This window comes from Hermetia illucens, chromosome 5, assembly GCF_905115235.1.
Source record: "Hermetia illucens chromosome 5, iHerIll2.2.curated.20191125, whole genome shotgun sequence".
NCBI lineage: Eukaryota > Metazoa > Arthropoda > Insecta > Diptera > Stratiomyidae > Hermetia > Hermetia illucens.
This window is the reverse complement of record NC_051853.1, coordinates 23,308,075-23,329,212: the sequence shown is the minus strand read 5'-3', so window position 1 is coordinate 23,329,212 and position 21,138 is coordinate 23,308,075. Positions and strand designations below refer to the sequence as shown.

The 21,138-nt window shown below is 44.2% G+C and overlaps 1 protein-coding gene and 1 long non-coding RNA gene across 2 annotated transcripts in view; both read left to right on the top strand.

Moving 5' to 3' along the window:
- Window positions 1-7,063: 7,063 nt before the first annotated feature.
- LOC119658438 lies at window positions 7,064-7,884 on the top strand. The gene is made up of 4 exons (XM_038065841.1): window positions 7,064-7,161; window positions 7,221-7,282; window positions 7,337-7,486; window positions 7,556-7,884. Exons 2-4 carry the CDS (start codon window positions 7,223-7,225, stop codon window positions 7,682-7,684), a joined length of 339 nt encoding a protein of 112 aa, XP_037921769.1. The 5' UTR covers window positions 7,064-7,161; window positions 7,221-7,222; the 3' UTR covers window positions 7,685-7,884.
- A 9,062-nt stretch (window positions 7,885-16,946) lies between these two features.
- Window positions 16,947-21,138, top strand: part of LOC119658270 — a 37,494-nt gene continuing 33,302 nt past the window's right edge. The window contains exon 1 of the long non-coding RNA XR_005250206.1: window positions 16,947-17,059. This is a non-coding gene — a long non-coding RNA (uncharacterized LOC119658270). The remainder of the gene's footprint in view (window positions 17,060-21,138) is intronic.

The following is a 21,138-nucleotide window of genomic DNA, read 5'->3' as shown; positions in this document are numbered from 1 at the left end:
GCCTTAATAAGGAACTGCAGACACCCCGGTTTTGTGCCGAAGTCCACCAATTCGATATTTCTTAAAGCTGTCTGGCATCCTGACTTACGCCATCGCTCCATCTCAGGCAGGGTCTACCTCGTCTTCCTTGTCTACCATAAATATTGCCCTTTTAGACTTTTCGGGCTAAATCATCCTCATCTATAAGGATTAGGTAACTACCTGCCCACCGCAACCTATTGAACCGGATTTTATCCGCAACCTGACGGTCACAAGATATATTATTAGAGAGATAATGGAGAAGCTGCTCTGGCTAACCAGTAACTTGAAAAATTTTCGAATACTTGGGGTATCGTGCATTGCTTGACCATTGAATTAGAGAGACGAGTAGATGAAGATGCTGCATGTAAAACTCAATTATTCATTTGTCCTTCATATCAAATATAAATAAGTCACGATAATTGCTAAAAACCCAAATAAAAGTGAAAGGTTTGAGGCTTTGTCATCGATAGTCCCATTCCGGGCCCATTCTGGGCTTTGGCCTTAAGGCTGTCCTGCCTCCAATCATTTCAATCCATTGATCGCATCCTTCAATTCCAAAATCTGAGCACTGATGCGCTATTTACCCCAACAGAATCTTTTTGCGTCGATCTTCAGTCTTTTGTTCTCCCTTCGTATAGCCCTTTAGGCATGCGACTGTCGTCCATACGTTAACTGCAAGGTCGTCAAATATTCCCATTGGTTATCCTCTAATTTAGCACTTCACAAATCGTCTTATCGGCGTGCAATCTATTCTTTTCTCTAGTATTTTCGTGATTCTATTCGTCATTTTATTGGAGTATATGCGGCCGGGGACGGAGGTAGACTAATCCAGCTGACGAGGATCTGTTTGCTTGCTGGTCATGTGTTAGGGTGGGGAGGTCATGTGTTATGGGGCGGGAGGATGAGTCGAAGAATCAGCTGGGGGATCGTCCTCCCTGCACAGGAAAATATGTTAACTTGAAGTTAAGGTGGAAAAACATACGCCGAGCCACATGACCAATGGTGAGCTCGATCTTTCGTATGCGAATACTAAATATCGTGGGCGCTTTCAGTGCCCATTTTTCCCAGACTGCTCGTGAAGCCAAGTCATGGACTCAATTAACAAAAACAAAAAACTAACAGTGCAAGAAGAAGTCGTCATACCAGGCGTATCATCGGAGGACGAGCTGAGGGCATCCAAACAGAAGTCGGTAGCTGTCAAAGCAATGCAGTCGTTGGAAACGGTATCACCGTTGTGCTGAAACTAATAACATGGTCTTATTGGAGCGAGGCTGTGGACGGACTAGTGGTTTCCAGCTTCGAATCTGCTGTCGTCGGATTGGGTGTAGTGAGTGCGATCCCTAGTGCTCCTAATATGAAACTGTCCACGTAGGGGGTTCTCGTAAAAGCACGGGCTGGCAAAAATATGCTGTCAACAGTACCAGTCAGTCGTACATATTCTGATCAAGATTGCGAAGAATAAGAAGACCAACACTATCGACAAATCGGATGAAAAGGACTTCGCTAGATACCAGGCGATTTTCGAAATATATAACAACAAAAGCCGAGCAGAAAGCGGAACCTTCTACCTGCAAATGCGATCAATCTAAAGAGAGAGATAAGAAGCAGAGACGACAAGCAACCTCTGCAAACAGTGAAAAAGGCCGGTGGACGAAATCCGAAACACTCCAACGACATGGCCAGGAATAACGGATAAGATTGATGGACCATGATTCCGCTGACCGTAAACTTCATCAGAGGTGTTGACCAGTGTTGAAGCCAGGCTATTGGTGATGGTTATCAAGCATCTCCTGGAAGGCAAAGGCGATCACAGCGGTTCATCAATTGCTTCCATTCGTCTTAAGAGGTCCATGGGTCGCGCGTTATTACAAGGATATCCAGAGACTTTAAACGACGCTTCTGAGAGCGTAAAGCTGAAACATACCCCATACGGCAAGATCCCCAGCAGACCGATCGTTCGCATCTAATTGCGAAGATCTTTGTGGATAAGGACAAGCTAATCCAATTCGTGCGCCTTCAAAACGCCAGAATACCCATAGACGACTAAGTAGATATCCAAGAGAAGCTAACCCTATTTGCTCCAAATGGACTGAGAGTGCCTGGAGGCAATGAAAAAGGCGGATCCCAAAGAGCGGTTCGGACACAGAAATGCAAAGCAAAAATGCAAGAGGCCAAACCATCAAATGGCTTGAAAGTATATATTATAGTTTATTCCACAGCACAAGAGTGTATGTATGTACCTTCTCTTCGAAAAGCGTGTGTAATCAAACCTGAGTTTCAGAGACCTAATCACATCTGGAACAGGGGGAGCGGAGAACGTGTATACTTCCTCGGGTTGAGCGGCTCACAATTAATCAGCTCCACTAGAAGAACTACAACATTTGATGTCCACCATCCCAGCAAAAAAAGGCCAACCAGTCGATAGGCTGCGATACCAATACAAAAGATACGCGGAAATCAATGAAAGTGTTAAGTTATTCTTTGACTTTATTATTAATACAAATTTACCGTTGTGTAATAGGCGCAGTACACCAACCTTCCATTTTCCGAGCTCGGAGAATTGTGACGATTTGAACGAGGTCCTTGATATCAGCCAACTAACGGACTAGGGGTTACTCAGGGTGGAGAGCTGGTGAGTAACTGACCAGAGATCTTTTCCAGATCACAGTTGGATACTTTCTAGTCTAGATATTGCTGTAGAGGTTTCCAAACCTTTCAGAGACACCACGAGGATCGACTGGAGGAAGTTTGGTCAAGCTATCAAGCAGAAACTCTCCGGTGGGCAACTGGAGTCAAAGGTTAAGGGCCGCTCAAAGGTATTCAAAACCGTATTTGAAGCCTCGTGATCTGACAGATATAGCAAAAGGATATTGTCACCGGGGTGGAATTAAAATGTGTCCATCCTCAGAAGATTGACCAGAGAAGTTTTCAACGTCTGCTACAAGCGCAAATACTGGCAGCAATACAGGGACTCTTTAAGGAGATACCATTTGATGTTTTTATTGTTTGAAGTTTTGTTGTTGACGTTGCCGTCATGTGTGTCGCCATCTATTTAATCTGGATGAATTCAGTTTGTAAATCTCGGGTTGTTCTTCTCATTATATCAGTATAAACCAATAGTTGAGTGGACTCGAAAAGAAAGTACCTCTCTCTTACATCGACACCACGGATCACTTTTTCTTGTTATGTTTTGTCAGTACTTTAAACAACTGTGTGTAAAGGATGGGCAGTCGTACATCAACGAGTAAATTTATTATAAATGGAGAGACAATTCTAAATATAAACCACAGCATTTTATTCAAAATTATCGCCACCTTTCGCAATATAAAATTCCAAACGCTTCAGCCGTTACTCTGTCGCCGTTCGATTGAAACCACGCAATCGTGAAATTTGCGGCTAGACCGCACTTCAGAGAATCCAAATTTCGGTCAGGTTTATTGCAGGTAATCTCCTCTAACTTATCTGAAATGTGATAATCCTGTAGATTCAAATCGGGGCTGTCCGAAGTTCACTCTTCTTTTCGAATTGAAGATATTGTCTTCAAATCATTGCTGAGTCGCAATTCGTAGAATGGGCCCCTTCAAAATCCTGCTGAAGGACCCAATCGATGCCAGCAAACAAAGTACCGATCATAGGCTTTACAACCTTTAATATATAGCTTTAATATTTTATGTCGGTAGATAGCACCCGATGTCTTGATTCCTTTCTCGCAAAAATGAATGGGACAACCATGATATCCCCCACCAAACCATCGCAGACGAAAGGTACTGACCGTACTGGATCCTTTAACCTTCTTCAGAGGTTTTGCAGACCGTCTTACTTTCTGTTCTATCGTAAAACAATGTTCATCTGTAAAGAAGATTTTTCCTTGTAACCGCCATAAAATACAAGCGCAACTCCGGACCTTGAACTTACAAAGCCTTAAAACGCAGTTTAGGAATATACTTCAAATCTGCCCAGGTTGCCTTATGAGGCGTCTAAAAGGGATAGAAATTTGTGCACTAGAAACCTGCAGATTTTGAAACTCTATTGCTACCGAAATGTCAACAACACCTCGGGTAGAGACTGAGCTTAGGACTATGACCTTTGGCTATCAAAAACGGAACTATAGCACATCCCCGAAAACGGTAGCGAGAGTCCTTGAAATGCTCGCTTTCTTTAATTTGTTGGATATTCTGGGCTTAAGCGAACTAAGATGGTGGGACTCCGGTGAACACTCCTCTTCCTCTTGGTACATTCGTGGCAATACGCTTTTGGAGGCTTCCCAATGGTGACATCATGGGCGTGATAAATAATCTGAATGCCAAGGAGGGATCTGACAATACCTTGCTTGGATATGCCTTCGTGGGAGGTCCGTCGATTTCTGCAACTTCCATTGCCTCGTTATTAGTGGCACATGTTTCGAGAATAATGTTTGCCATAAGGTCAGTTATGTTCAAGTGTATCAAGTGACCGACACCGTACGAGCGATCAGAACTACCACTTCGCGATTGGCAGTAGATTTAGAAGTTGTCTCATCAAAAGGGGCGCTAACATTCGTCTCGAAAGGAATCACCATCTGGTGGTCGCTTACGTTTACTTGCGTGTTGCGTCCCGTCTCGGAGGGTTGTCATAAGGTTAGGTTGACTGCGGAATCAAGAAAGCAGATTGATGAACGTAAGGGGCGGAAAGCTCTATTAACCGTTGCTAGCGATGGCGAGTATGATGTGCTCAAACTCCGACAACGAGAGAAATCCCGAGAATTTCTTTGTAGTGCACGCCATGACAGGAGAGAATCTGCTATTGCGTTTGTCAGCGAAGCGGAAGTTGCCGCAGTTACTGGAGATGTGCTGGTTTGACTCGTGTGTAAATCCGACACCTATCCAAGAGAGAGCAAGAAGGAGATGATCGTTTAGATTAAGATTAAGGGGGCACCCGTTTTTCCTGCCGTCGCAAATATAATAGCTAAAATAATCTTGGAACGCATCAAAGAACATCTCGAACGCTTGATTGACTGAGCCCAGGCTGGTTTCCGCTCCGGATCGTTTTGTATTCACCACATCAACATCAGACTGATCATTTTAGAACAGTGCGGAGTTTAGATCTTCGATGCACCTAATCTTTATCGATTTCTAGAAAGCTTTCGATAGCGTGAATAGCGAGTGTATTTGAAGTGCTCTACTCTAATAGCCATTCCCAAAACGACATATTATGGCGCGAAATGGCATGTGCCACACCAAGGTAAAATCGCGGAGGATTTTGAGGTTCAATACGGAGCCCACCAGGGTTGCATCCTGTTACCAATAATAATTCCCTTGTTATCGGTGACGTTCTTCAAGCTACCTTGTCCAGAAGACGTGGAGGAATCTAATGGACGAACACATCAACTACGCTTTGTTTGCTCTCTCACAGGGTCATGGACTTTAGCAAAATGGCTCTAGAGAGGCCGAATGAAATGAGAGGCAAATAGAATTGGGCTGAGCTAAACATCAACGAAGCCAAGGTTCTTAGTCTGACAAGTTATCGTACCCTTCCTATCTGTATTAATGAGCAGAGCATCGAAGAGGTCGTTCAATTTGTATATCTTCTGGTGACGGTGACCTCAAACTGGATGTTGCCCGATCCATTAACAGAACTAGATTCTCCTTCGCTGCCTTGTATAAAATCTGGAAGTGACTTTTCAACAGGATCAAGGATCAAGGATCAAGGTTAGACTGTTCTGTGCTAGTATTCTTTCAGTGTTGCTCTGCGGATGTGGCATAAGGAAGCTGAACTTCCTACTACTCAAAAGCTCCAGGTCCTCGTGAACACCTCCGTACGTTGTACGATCTGAGTACACTGGCCTGATACTATCGGAAACCATGAAGGCCTGGCACGTGTACCAACTGTGATCGGAAGATGCAAGTGGCTGTAAATATGCCGCACATTAAGGAGGGATTTCAGGTACATTGCGGACTATGCTGTGTTTGGAAGGTTGTAACACTGCTTTGTATGATTACCATTTGCGTAGTTTAAAATATGTTGGATCGTAGTGACGAAATATATATTTGACCAGACTAGGTATATGAGAAAGCAGTATGAAGAACGTCCTCTATAGCCAGATAAAAAGTATGAGTGACAAGATACAACCGGTGACAAGTGACAAGATACAAAGCGGTTTCGGCTGCGCTGCCATATAGTCGCTATGACGCTCGGGAATGATCCGAACGGAGCCTGCTTTCGTTCGATCAATCTTTCAGGGTGTTCAGGATTATTTCAGCTAATATCGTAATTCTAACAGAGAGCTTGCAAATACTCCTCTAGTTGTCGCATCCTAGTTGTCGTATCCTACTTCCAAATTTGCACTATCTCCTTTTATTTGTTATTGAGAAAAATCTATTTCCAGTGCTAACGAATGAATGGAAGTAGGTGACAATAGGTTTAACCATTTTCAAATAAATTGCATGTGATAAACAATCCAGTCCTGTTTTAAACGTAGTAAATCTAGGTAGTTGTTTAAGATATGCGGGATCCTAAGTCCACATCCACTTGATGGTGGACCGGACTAAATGAGGAGTAACTTACTTCCACGTTTTCTAGTTCATGGATCCCCAGTTTGGAGCATAGCACCCCAAGCATTAAAAATCAAAAAAACCAAAAAATGACTGACGGTTTCGTCGTGTTTTTGCGATGATAAAAGGGAGCGTTTTTCTACCTGTTGGCACTTTTGGTCACGCTGCTCCCAGGGCAGAGGTGAGGCAGCGTCTAATGAGTGGCTTCAGACGAAACCGTCAGTCATTTTTTGGTTTTTTTGATTTTCGTAGTAAATCTTTTAAAAATGTTTAAACGTAGTAAATCGTGTTTTAATTTAAGGGCAATTAATAGACATAATTCGTTTATAACTTTGGGAATTAGAGTGGTATGAATTGTCAATTTGAAGTCTATTCTTGTGTTCAGGTTGTAACCGATGCATTGTGATATTATGAAGCTTTACCCTGATTTTGGAGATCATGTTGCTGACTTCCGGCCGAACGCAATTACGTTAAATATCTACCATTTGATAATTTTAGATAATTTGCGTTGTCAATAACAATGAATATACAAGTTCATAGTGTAGCTGAAAATATCTGGATACGTTTATCTTTTCGGTATCTAACATAATAAACCGTTCTTATAAAAGAGGTAGGTGTTCATTCACAACAGTTAATGTGAAACTACCAAAACTAAAGGACATTCATTAGATATGCTCCTGGTCCTTTCATTTCTCTGCTCGTCACTATCTTCTACGGTCATACTAAGCCATGTGAGAAAATTTTGAGGGAATAAAAAAATAAAAAGATAAAAATTTGCTTTCTAGGGAGTCTATGGCGACAAAGTATTAGATTTAAATTGTTTAGTCAGTGAGGAATGGATGACAAATACCTCCTGTGCCATAAAAGCCGTTCGTGGGACAGCTGGGATAATCAATGCGGTTACGTATCTCAAACAAACAGTTCATAAGTTTAATGTAAGCATTTTTGGTGCGAAACCAGCATCTGGTACTCGCAATGGAATATTTACAAATTACGTATTATAGGCTCACATAAGAAGTTTTCGATGGTATAATGGGTGGAAACCTTTTGTGATCAATGGTGTCGTTAACGTTTGTCGACTTTTCGGGAGACAGGCAAACTACTCGAAAAGATGGCTAAGAATTTGCTTTTGATGCATTCTAACATCAATCACGCATGTCCTTATGTTTGTAACTTCACAAGTTTAGGCAAATTCATATTTTTATTTTTTTTCAAGGTGAAATTAAAATTAATGGGATCTCGCCAAACCTGTCCTTTCTTCCATCTCTCCTTGAAGCAGGCAGGTATCGTCTAAGCATTGGATTCAATGAAACTTCATCTAAACCCAAATGGATTGGTACAATCATCGTCGATTTTGGCATAAATCATTCATTTCGTTAAACCCTTGCAGATTTAACCGCATTTAAGGGAGAACAATTCGTGAGCCTTCGATGTTTCTAGTTCAGTAATAGGCAAATAACTTCACAAGATATGTAGTTTTGAACTTTTTTGTTGATTATAATGAATCGAATAATCGAAGAAACGAAGTGTCAATCTTTTCTTCACCGGTTTGGATTGGCGTTATGGCCAACAACTATCAAGGAATATCCCCAGAGGTTTTATAGATACTTTTCGGGAATGGTGAAACTGTTCTGATATATCTTCAACACTTTCATGAAATCGACATAATTTTCAGCAATTACGACTGAAGTCTTTACCCTCCATTATAATAATTGGCAGGGGTTTAAATAGGGTACTTCGGCCGGGTCTCAAGTAAGGAATAGTGTTTCCTTTTATTGAGAGTGCACCAGGCAGTGCGCATGATCAGAGTATGCTATTCGAATCTAGTACAGCATATGGCTTTCAATTGACTGAGACCTTATTTCCAATACTGGATACATGCAAGCAGGGATACAGTGGTCAAAGTGTAGTATAGGTCCCAGGGCCAAACGTGGATTGGTACCCACGATGTAGCATAAAACCTAGGAAACGTCTGTTGAATCAACACCAACAGCTCTACTACCAAACCCGATCTCCATCTCTACGTTGTGGCTGTTGCGAGGGCTTTCTTAACGAAAATCTGTAGACGGAGAAGGATGAAGGCAAATCTCCTGCGCCTAAAAACGGAACTGGTCCTCCAGGTTGGGAGTTGGCTAGGGCTGACAACCCTACATGGAAAACCGAAGTTACAAAGCCATAACAGGAGCCTCGGACTGGACGGATAATCCAACGACGAACGCGGTAAAGACAAAGGAATAACGATTTGCGCATTTTCTGCGCTCCCTGTACCTGCCAAGCAGCTAGCCGATACCTTGTTCCAATATGGGGCTGATGTAACAGCGTTACGGGAGATGCGGTGGACAGGGACCGGTTTCCTGGAAAAGAGGCACTACACCATATATTATAGTGGCCATCCAGTAAACCATGTGCTCGGAGTAGGTTTCTTAGTCAGCCAAAAAATGAAACCTGGAAATATAAGCCCCATTAACGTTCACGCCCCCGCAGAGGAGACTGCAGAGTCGGGCAAGGATATCTTCTACTGGGGATTTTAACAGCCAAGTAGGGAAGGAGCCCGTATCCAGGCGAGACGTTGGCTCCCATAGCTTACTCCAAAATACAAATGCTAACGGACTGCGGATTATTCAATTAGCAGGGTCACACAAAATGGTTGTTGGAAGTACCTGGTTTGCGCGGAAAGCGGTCCACAAACATACGTGGGTTTTTCCAGACTGACCACTTTCAACCAAATTGATCATGTGTTGATCGAACGCCGCCACCTCTCAGCCTTGATGAATGTCAGAACATATAGAATAACAACACCCCCCAGAATCCCCCCTGACAATCAGGTGAGAGTTACCTCTGAAGCCATCTAGAACACAGCCCTCCGCAACACCTATAAGAGAGAAATGGATACCGCAGTAACCGCAGCCAACAGAGATCATGGAGATGAAGCATTAACAATAATAAATACGGCCACAAACATACTTGGCCCGAGTCGCAAAAAGAGTCGGAACGGCTGGTTTGACGATGAATGTAAGCTAGCAATGAAACGGAAGAATGCTGCATACTGAGTAATATTGCGTTCTCAAAGGACATGGGCACGCGCCGAGACTTATCACGAACTCCGTCGAGCGGAGAAGCAACTTTACAGGCGGAACAACGAAGCCTGGGAGAGCCAACGGGTCCGCGAACTTGAAAATTACAGGGAGCAACCGCACCAGGCGTGGAAGTTTTACCAACAATTCAGCAGGATGAAGCCTTACACACCTCGATGTTCATCCTGCTGAGACATAGAGGGAAATCTGTTTTCCGATAGAATCTGTATATTGGAGGGATGCGTTAAATACTTTGATGAACTACTGAACAACTGGAATATCGGCGAAATGGAGGTGTTAATCCGTATGGATGAGGATGATCAGCTCGGAAAGTCTATAAGGGCAATATCTATGGTAGAAAAAGAAGACGAGGCAGAGACTGCCTGAGATGGGGCGATGGCGTAGGTCAGGACGCCAGACAGCTTTTAGGGATATCGAATTGGAGGACCTCGGTGCATAACTGGCGTGTCTGGAGTTCCTTATTAAGGCAGGCCTAGACCGGATACCGGTTGTTGCGCCCTTGCTGATGATGATGAGATTATCTGCTGGAGCCACTTTAAGACAACCTCATCAGTGCACTCCAAATGGAGAAGCCCATCACGAAAACCTTGATTGTTAAATCTTGACTTCATTCTAGGCTCCAGCATTTTTTCCCACAGGCATTCCCGGAGGATAGTAAATTGTCCCTCTGACATTTACCATTCTTGGAGGAAACTCCCACGGCACAATTCAGAACTGAGGCTCCTGTTTGTGCTTACGTCCTCTTATTTCCGGCCTTCGTATCCGTATTCCTATGCGAGGGCTAGTTTCATTGAGATCTCTCTCGCTGATTTGATCCCGACAAACCGGTCCTAATCCCGGCAGGACGCGTGGATGTAAGCCCTGGTGCGGAGCACAATGAAGCATTGGCCACCGCAGATATGTTGGTGTTCCACTTCTTGCGCGCATTACCGCTGACAGAGGGGTCTGGTGCGTCCAGTTTGGATCTCACCGTGGTTATTAGTTTATTTCTAACTTCTGCGAAGATTCCGCTTTCTTGCGTCCGATTCCTTTGGACGTTACCGCAGCTAGTGGTACAGCCATGGCCATGTCTTCATTCTCAAGATGCTTCATCTGTTTTCGCAGTGTCTTCTCCTGCCCCGGTCTTTCCAGGTTCATGGGGTCCGGGCCGCTTGGATCTATTTCCACATAGTGGTGTTAAACCAGTAACGCCCACGTAGCCAGGGGAGCTGGTTCCGCTTCTTTCAGTAACGTTGAAAGGGAAGGTTTTGACAGGCAGGATTCAGCATGTAGTTCTCTTCCTTAGTGGCTGAAGTTCCCTCCTGCCGAGCTTCCCTCCTCCGTTTACGGGTAGATTTGGGCTGTAGTACCGCGGACGCGTCGACCGTAGTCGTATATTCAGTGTCTCCTAAATTGAGAGTTTCCGTACTTTCCTTTCTAGCTAACTTCGCCATAGGCCCTAAATGCAAGCTTTCCATTGAATCGCATGCCTTCTACAGATTTCTTCGTAGGGGGGTATGAATGGGGTGTGTCTAAAATCCGCGCCTCGGCTGCGACATGATTGCTTATGGTCACGGGTGGATTCGAAGTCTGTGACTTTCTACCACTTGGATAGTTGAAATCCTCCGTTTCCATATTCATATTTTGGACACCCTTAGTGTGGTAGTAGACTACCATAGGCTTCCCCACCACGATAAGGTGGTGTCCGAGGGGGAGGGCGCGATGGTTACTGTCGACGTGAAAAATACTTCAAAAATGGAACAAAATAATTTTGGGTTTAGTCAAATTTGGCGCTCCTAAATATTCCTCCAGAGAGGCTATTGTGTTACGATTCGGATGACGGACCTAAGACGCATAAAGCACCTTGCGGGTTCCACAAGGATCAGTGCTCGGGAAGTTGCAATTGCCCAACGGAGTGACAATCATTGGCTTCGCAGACAACATCGGAATAATCATCATGGCACACGATATTGAGGAGATCGAGGTTCTCACAAACGACACAATTTTTGAAATAAAAGACGCAGGTCTGGCGATCGTAGAGCATAAAATTCATCATATGCAATCCACGAGTCCTGTACTTATCGTCGGCAATTACTACGAAGTGAAGCGATTTTGGAGTTGCCAAAAAGATGGGATGATTCTGCTAAAGGGACTGGACTCACCAGATTTCCAGACGTGCCAAAATGGATCAAACCAAGGAACGGTCAAGTTAGCTACGGCCTAAGTCAATTCCTAAGCGGACACGGAGGGTACTGTGCCTAAAAAATTAATGAGGGCGATCCACAATCTGCTGAGGAAGGAGGAGCTTCGGAGGAACGTTACAGTTAATTAGGACTTTGGAGGTGCTAGGATGCTGTCATACATTGTGACTAACTCAATATGTTTGATTCCAATTTATTTATGCATTATATATTCAAAATTGCTATTAATCACGGCTTTAATAATTTGATCTTAGATGATTTCCAACAATACATTTCCTCTCACTCGTTTTTAATTTATTCCCGTATAAGCTGAACTATAATCGCAATGACTTCTCATTTACCACAAATCAGAACTAAATATTGGATGCACACATATCGTGTAATTGGAATGAATGATTTATTAATATGGACTGTTATCCAGTGTAAATTGAACTGGCGAAAGCTTTATGGGATATAAATCAACACAATTTAATGTAACCGCCCCAAAGTCCACATAGTATGGAGACCGTCCGTGATATGTATTCATATCCAAAAGTTAATTTAATGGGTTCGGTCACGCTATTGGATTTAGTAAATATTTTCCGCTGCTTTTGAATTGAGATGAGATACGATCTAAAATATTTTGGTTATAAGGAGGTTTCAGTGTTAGTGATTTAATGCTTTAATTAATTATGTCGTTACAGAGTGGGCCCTGGTTATGAGTGACCCACACTGGGAATATAGTTCTTCTCTCAGTGGTTCAAAAAGCTGTAGCAATCGCCGATAATTCGTTAGATCAAACAGCCTTTGAAGATAACTAGATGGACTCGAAGGGGCTATGGCAGTGAGCTATTCTTTACGATGTCCTCGAACTCCTTGTTAGACTTAGTTCATCATACCGCACGAAGCATCCATAATCCACTATTTTTACGCTCCTTCCAAGAGCGAGGTCTTTTTTCTCTCGTTACGAAGCGCAGGGTGTGTGCCGTTACCCTTACCAACTTCGAAAATGACTGAATTAATCGCTCTAATAGATCGAAATTATTACTTAAATTTGTGAAATCTGTCCGTCTGTCTATCTTTGTTTTTTTAAGATGGTGGAAATCTTCAAAAGGTTCTGGCCCGGCCACGCCAAAGTGTGGGATTTTTACCCACTAAATCCAGCTCCGAATCCCTCCCCCCTACCTCATAGAAACACCTCTCCTGGGACCCCGTCGCAATCTGGACAATTAGGAAAAGTATCCAATTGAAACCTGTATAAATAGCCTCCTCCATGGCCAGTGAAAAACTGGATGAGATTGTCGTTGATCTACCCATGCTTTCTCTCCAATCACTCTCCGATGGTCCCATCGTTGTTGCCATCTGCCAAAGGATCTCTCCCTTTCGGCTTATTCAATCATCTCGATTGCCAGGATGTCAATCGGCACCATTCCCGAGATGAGGAACGTCATGTGAGACGGTCCTGAAGCCAGAACACACCCTTAAAGCTGTTCTTTTGTAGACCGCGCCTAGTTTATGTGCATTGCCTAAAACATGCAGCGCTACATACAACAAGATAGAACCCACCACCCTGGCTACGAGCAGCCTCCAAATATGCCGCGACTCTCCTACGTCCGGTATTATCCTTGCTAGAGCTATATTCGCAGTGGATGCTTTTTTAAAAGTATGCTCTATGCGCTGCTCGAAATTAAGTTTTCTACTGGCCGTTTGAGTACCGCCATAAGTTTTCTTTAGGCTCGCAATAGATTCTTCCCCAAATTCCTCCAAATTGAATTGTTGTTTCAATGCAGTGCAGATTTCTTCTCCAAATGTTACTTCATCGAAATCCTTGCACTGTATATTGATCTCATGTTTTTGGGAAGGTACTGCGGCATTCTCCCCAAGTGAGTTTATAAGTTGATTACGAAAGCCGTCAGTTTTTTTTTCAAACAGGACATCTCATTTCTGGGTTCTCCGAATTTGGCTGATATTTCCGCCTAGGTCTTCTAGGTCGGGGTCAGATTTCACTTTTTTCAGTATCTCCGCATACAATAGATTTCCTTTGTCGGATATTACAATTGCCTCTGGGCGAATTCGCACCTTTGGTTTCTTGTTCCTTCTTTTGTTTACGACCTTAGTCCAACCACCGCTTTTATCTTCCTTCGATTTCGCTTCGTTTGCCCACATTACCATTCTGGGCAGATGTTTTTCCCCTTCTGAACTTTTAATTCCGTTTGTTGGACTTTTTTCTTTTGTAGCGCCTGCTGGTTTTCTAAAGCTTCCCCCTCTTTGTCTCGCACTCTCTAACTTGATCGTGGGTGGATGACCTTGCGCTTTGGTGGCACTTGGTCTGTGATACTTTTGGGGATGTTCGGCTTTTCCTTAGGTTTTCTTTCCCCTTGCGGCCACCTATTGTAAGGCACCCTGATGGTTCTCACCATGTTCTTAACGCCTTGGTGCACGTTGCACTTGTCCTTGTTGAATTCGGACAGCTCCGCTATTTTATTCCCAAACTACATAAAAGGTAGTTGTTCTGAGTAAAGGCTCTCATCTCGGTGAGTCTTGGCCATTTTACCCCATTTACTGACACCTTCACCTTTTCCAGTTGCTAAGCTCCCATTAGCTTTTCCTTTTGCCGTCTTTGGTATTGGAGAAGATCGTAAAATTGATTATCTTCTCCTGAATGGATCTATTTCCCACTGCTGGACTACCTCTTGGTCAGATTCCATGGGTGTTGAAAACGACTTTTTTAGCCAGCTATCTTCCTTCAGCTCATCATTCTTTGTCTTTGCAATTGGTGTTCTTGGCAGAGTCGTGCTTCGTTTGAATGCGACCTTACCCAAATCTAAAACACTTCTAATAGTAGATGCAGCGGTAGCCAAGTTGTCCACAGCTAAGGCTCTGCAGTCGAGGGATATCGACGGCCGAGACCCCGTTTTCTCACTCCCAAAAGTCGCCGGTACTGAGGTTCTGTAATTTTACTCCTTATCATTTTGGCCATATTGGTTTCCTGCCCATAGCCATTTTGGTCCACGCACAAGAGATGAGCAAACACTAGTCCATGCCCAGTCAGAAAAGAAAAGTGCATGGACACATATTTACACATCAATAGGTATGTCCGTCTCTGCCACCTGGGTTAGAACCTGATGGGAGATCTGACAACTCCTCAAACGTCTATCTGCCCGATTTATTCGGAAGCGGTGGACGGATTGTCACAAAAATTGGTGACAGCTTGTAGTCTGTTGTTCCCTTTATACAAAGCATGTCAAGTTATTTCGTGCTAAATTTAAGGGGGGCTGCAAAATGTTTTTTTACAGAACGGGGCCATGTGAGGTATTAAATGAAAGGACTCAATTAGCACCGTACAATACTGGCCACATATTTGATATGGGGTGAAACGTAGCGGAGTGACTGCTAAAAACATGACCCTCAAAAAGTGCAACAGATCTCGTTCTCAGAACCTATCCAACCGAAAAATCTGAAAAAATCACCGTTGTGTATCTGAACGAAATCTAGGCATCAAAATAAATCCCGTTCCGATATTTGCACAAATGGAGTTAATAATAGTATATTAGCAGCGAATTTTGCCGCTATTCGAAACCATTACGCTTTTGCGATTATATATAAATAGAGCGATTACCATCTGTCGTTACTTTCGGTGACAATGCTCCCAAGGCAAAGGTGAGGAAGCGTCTGATGAGTTGCCTCTGCCCTGGATGAAACCGTTAATCAACTTTTCCTTTTCTTTATGAACTGCTCAACAAGCAGAACATCGGCAAGTTAGAGGTCCCGGCAACTTAAAATGACGGACAAATACTGCCACCACCTAGTTCAGAAGAAACCGGCGACCAATTACACCAAGCGGTTCATCAACTTATACTCAAGGCGTGGGACAGCGAATCAATGCCTGACGACTGGCAACGAGGCATTATCTGTCTATACATAAAAAGGGAGATATGACGCACTTCAGCAATTATAGAAGTATCAAGTTGCTGAGTACAATTTATGAGAAATTCTCCACAATTTTACTAGGTCAAAGAGTCTTCACTCACTGTCTGTGCGGCAAGCAATAGAAAAACTGTTGGAACATGAACCTCAATTGCACCATCTTTTCATCGACTTTAAGGCCGATAGCATAGCCAGAGAATTCGGTATCCCGACGAAATTAATAAGACTAACTAGGCTGATCCTGACCAATGTGCGATGCCAGATAAAAACAGCCGGATCACTCTCAAGACCCTTCGACATCAACAACGGTCTAAGACAAGAGGATGCCCTATCATGCGTCCTCTTTAACCTGGCCCTCGAGAAAGTGATCCGTGATGCTCAGGTAAATCAGGGATTCGATCCTTTTTAACTCCGACCAACTACTGGCCTATGCTGACGATATCGACATCATGGGAAGAACGACCCGAGACATACAAACTACCTTCATCCAGATTGAGCAGGCGATCAAGGCAAGACAGAATATATGGTGGCAATGTCAACACCAAAAACCAACGAATCAGCAACGTCAAACGGGAAGCAAAAAGACAGGAGACTACAAATTTGAGATCGTTGGTAATTTCTCCTATCTAGGGTCGAAAGTCACAAGCGATAACAGCTATGACGCGGGCACGGTTTTTGACTACCAACAGAGAGTATTTCTGCTTACAAAAATTGTTCCGCTCGAAACGTCTCGCCATAGGGCCAAAGCTCTTACTGTACAAGACTATGCTCTTACCAGTCCTCATGTACCCTTCGAAGACTTGGGTTCTTAGCAAAAAAATTGGAAACTCTTAGCCGTGTTCGAAAGAATAATCTCCGAAGAATTTTTGGCCGCCCACATGAGGATGGACGGTTCCGTAGCCTACATAACAAGGGAATCTTTGGGCGATACCATGAGCGTCAGGTTGTGGATAAAATCCGACTCAATAGGTTGCGGTGAGCGGGTAACTGAATCTGTATGGATGAGGATGATCCAGTCTAGAAAATTGTAGTGGCTGCTTCGCGTCGAGAGCGCAATCTCATTCAGATTGCACATTATTGAATTGATTTTGACAGAAGGGAATGATTGGCCACATGCGTAGACGGACGCGCATGTTGCTGCAACAGGAACTCTCGCAGTTCAACTGAGTTCAAAGCGAACGTAGCGGCATGGGAACCAGTTCGTGGGTGGACAGCTGAGCAACCGTCGGTGGGATTTCAAAATGTCATTGTTTGTGCCGGAGCCGTAAAGAGTAGAGTTAGTGTTAATTTCGTGATCTTCCGAATTTCGGTTTTGGGCAAGAGGAAGGTAAGTTCCCTTTTCCAGAATTCGAAAAATAATATACTGCCTTGAGGAATGATTCCATCCTCGGAATAGATAATTTATATCAAACAAGAGTCAGATAACTCTGTGAATCGGAAGGAGAGTTGGTGGAGAAAAAAGAATCATTGACGTGGAGGCGTAGTCGGAAGGTCGGGGAATTGGCTTGCTGAGAGAGCGGTGCAAAATTTTGGATGTCATAACGAAGTTGAGTTTTGGATAGTTTGTGCATGGGCGTTAGATGGCAGGATAAAAAACCAGAGAAATCATAGTCTGTCAAGAGGACGTAATTCACGAACAGCAAAACGGTTGTCCAAGAAGAGTTTGCTCTGTGATGAACGTGGATTTCCTCAGTTTCTCGCGGGAACAATCGTTTAGTGATTTTGTGCTAAAGTTCTAGTTTCAAGCTGCGGAAGACGTCCGCCATTGAGTGTGCGACATTTATAGAAGATTGCATTTGTGGCCTCTAAAAAAATATCTGGTCTGAGTGTGTGCGAGACATTTTCCTCTTCGCGTGTGCGTCGCTGGGAGGACTCCTGGAAAGAATATTAAAAACAAACCAGAAGATTTTCGGTATATTTTTTTTGCATTAAATTCAGTAATATTTCCGTATACATATTTTTTCTCTTCATTCTTTTGAGTCAAACAATCTCCGTATTAAACAGAAAGAAATAAAACAGCAACAAATACACACCATGGTGAGCTCGAAATTTTTTTGCTTTAATTGAATTTTTTGTTTTGATTCAATTTTTAAGGTTTTGTTTGCAAAATAAAACCTTTTTAAAATCAGTTCAATGTTGGTCTGGGTAGTATAGGTCCCGGGGCGAAACGTGGATCGGTACCAACGATGGAGCATAAAACCTGGGAAATGCCTGCTGAACCAACACCAACAGCTCTACTACCAAACCCTATCTCCACCTCCACGTGGTGACCGCTGGGAGCTCTTTCTTGACGAAAAGCTGCAGACGGAGAAGGATGAAGGCGAGTCTCCCGCGCCTAAAAACGGGACAAATTGTACCAACTGGTCCTCCAGGTTGGAGGTTGGGTAGGGCTGACATCCCTACACGGAAAACAACATGTTACGAAGCCACAACAGGAGCCTCTGATAGGACGGATTTTAAAACGACGGACCCGGCAACGACAAAGGAACAACGATTTGTGCATTTTCTCATGGAACGTGCGCTCCCTGTACAGAGATGAAGCTGATAAGCAGCTAGCCGATACCCTGTCCCAATATAGGGCTGATGTAACAGCGTTGCAAGAGATGCGATGGGCAGGGACCGGTTTCCTGGAGAAGAGCCACTACACCATATATTATAGCGGTCATCCAGTAAACCATGTGCTCGGAGTAGGTTTCTTAGTCAGCCAAAAAATGAAACCTGCTGTTATCGGCTTTGAAAGCATAAGCGAACGGCTATGCACTCTGCGCTTGCGAGGCAAGTTTAGAAATATAAGCCTCATAAACGTTCACGCCTCTACAGAGGAGACTGCAGAGTCGGAGAGGGATACCTTCTACGAGGCAGTAGAAAGAACCCTCGAAGACTGTCCCAGATATGATATCAAAATCATACTTGGGGATTTTAACAGCCAAGTAGGGAAGGAGCCCGTATTCAGACGATACGTTGGCTCCCATAGCTTACACGAAAAAACAAATGATAACGGACTGCGGACTATTCAATTAGCAGGGTCACACGAAATGGTTGTTGGAAGTACCTGGTTTGCGCGGAAAGCGGTCCACAAACATACGTGGGCCTCTCCAGACGGGACCACTTTCAACCAAATTGACCACGTGTTGATCGAACGCCGCCACCTCTCAGCCTTGATGAATGTCAGAGCATATAGGGGGGCCAATATAGACTCGGATCACTATCTCGTTGGCATGGTGCTCCGAGCTCTAATAGCAATACCACTTAGAATCCCCTCTGACAATCAGGTGAGAGTGAACACTGAAGCCATCCACAACACAACCCTCCGCGACACCTATAAGAGGGAAATGGATGCCGTAATAACCGCAGTCAACAGAGGACCTGGAGATGAAGCATCAACTAATGATCTTCACAACCACCTGAAGAACGTTATCATGGATACGGCCACAAATATACTTGGCCCCAGCCGCAAAAGGAGTCGGAACGGCTGGTTTGACGATGAATGTAAGCTAGCAACGGAACGGAAGAATGCCGCATACCGAGTAATGTTGCATTCTTAAAGAACGCGGGCACGCGCAGAGACTTATCACGAACTCCGTCGAGCGGAGAAGCGACTTCACAGACGGAAAAAGGAAGCCTCGGAGAACCAACAAGTCTGTGAACTAGAAAAGTACAGGGAGCAACCGCACCAGGCGCGGAAGTTTTACCAACAAGTCAGCAGGATGAAGCCTTATACACCTCGATGCTCATCCTGACGAGACAAAGAGGGAAATCTGATTTCCAACAGAATGGGCATATTGGAGCGATGGGTTGAGTACTTTGATGAGCTACTGAACAACCAGAACATCGGCGAGTTGGAGGTCCCGCCAACTGAAGACGACGGACAAATACTGCCACCACCAAGTTTAGGAGAAACAGTCCGTGCAATTCTTCGGCTAAAAAATCTTAAGTCGTCAGGAGCCGATGGAATTACAGCCGAATTGGTTAAATATGGAGGCGACCAGTTACACCAAGTGGTTCATCAACTTGTGCTCAAGGTATGGGACAGCGAATCAATGCCTGACGATTGGCAGCGAGGCATAATCTGTCTCATACATAAAAAGGGAGATATCACACAGTGCAGCAATTATAGAGGTATCACGTTGCTGAGTACCATCTATAAGATATTCTCCACTATCTTGCTAGGCCGGATAGCCCCATACGCCCAGAACATCATTGGCCCATACCAAAGAGGCTTCACTCCAGGCAAATCAGCAACAGATCAGATTTTCTCTCTGCGGCAAGCGATGGAAAAACTGTTGGAATATGGACAACAGTTGCACCATCTGTTCATCGACTTTAAAGCCGCCTATGATAGCATAGCCAGGGTAAAACTGTACACGGCCATGGGAGAATTCGGTATCCCGACGAAATTAATAAGACTGACTAGGCTGACCCTGACCAATGTGCAAGGCCAGATAAAAGCAGCAGGATCACTCTCAAGACCATTCGACATCAACAACGGTCTACGACAAGGGGATGCGCTATCATGCGTCCTCTTTAACCTGGCCCTCGAGAAAGTGATCCGTGATGCTGAGGTGAATGCAAGAGGTACGATCCTCTTCAAGTCCACCCAACTACTGGCCTATGCTGACGATATCGACATCATGGGAAGAACAACCCGAGACGTACAAACTGCCTTCATCCAGATCGAGCAGGCGGCGCGAGATCTTGGGCTGCACATCAATGAAGGCAAGACAAAATATAATATATGGTGGCAACGTCAGCACCGAAGACGAATCAACCAACAACATCAAACTGCAGTGGTCAAACACAAACACGAAGAAGAATAAGGATAGGAGAACACAACTTTGAGACCGTTGACAATTTCTCCTATCTAGGGTCGAAAGTCAGTACCCCCGTTGTTGTCAGCCAACAGAGCCTATTTCAGCTTACAAAGACTGTTCCGCTCGAAACGTCTCACCATAGGGTCAAAGCTCTTACTGTACAAGACTATGATCTTGCCAGTCCTCATGTATTCCTCGGAAACTTGGGTTCTTAGCAAGAAAAATTGCGAACTCTTGGCCGCGTTCGAGAGAAGAATCCTCCGAAGAATCTTTTGCCCCCTACATGAGGATGGACGATTCCGTAGCCTATACAATGACGAAATCTATGAGCGATATCATGACCGTCCGGTTGTGGATAAAATCCGGCTCAATAGGTTACGGTGGGCGGTCACTTAATCCGTATGGACGAAGATGATCCCACCCGGAAAGTCTATAAGGGCAATATCTATGGTAGGAAAAGAAGACGAGGCAGACCCTGCCTAAGATGGAGCGATGGCGTGGGTCAGGACGCCAGACAGCTTTTAGGGATATCGAATTGGTGGACCTCGGCGCAAAACCGGGATGTCTGGAGTTCCTTATTAAGGCAGGCCTAGAC

Coding starts and splice junctions, on each gene's coding strand:
- LOC119658438 (XM_038065841.1), top strand. CDS start 7,223: ATGCTCCTGGTCCTTTCATTTCTCTGCTCGTCACTATCTTCTACGGTC. Junction 7,283..7,336: donor CTACGGTCATACTAAGCCAT/GTGAGAAAATTT, acceptor TTTGCTTTCTAG/GGAGTCTATGGCGACAAAGT. Junction 7,487..7,555: donor AAACAGTTCATAAGTTTAAT/GTAAGCATTTTT, acceptor TACGTATTATAG/GCTCACATAAGAAGTTTTCG.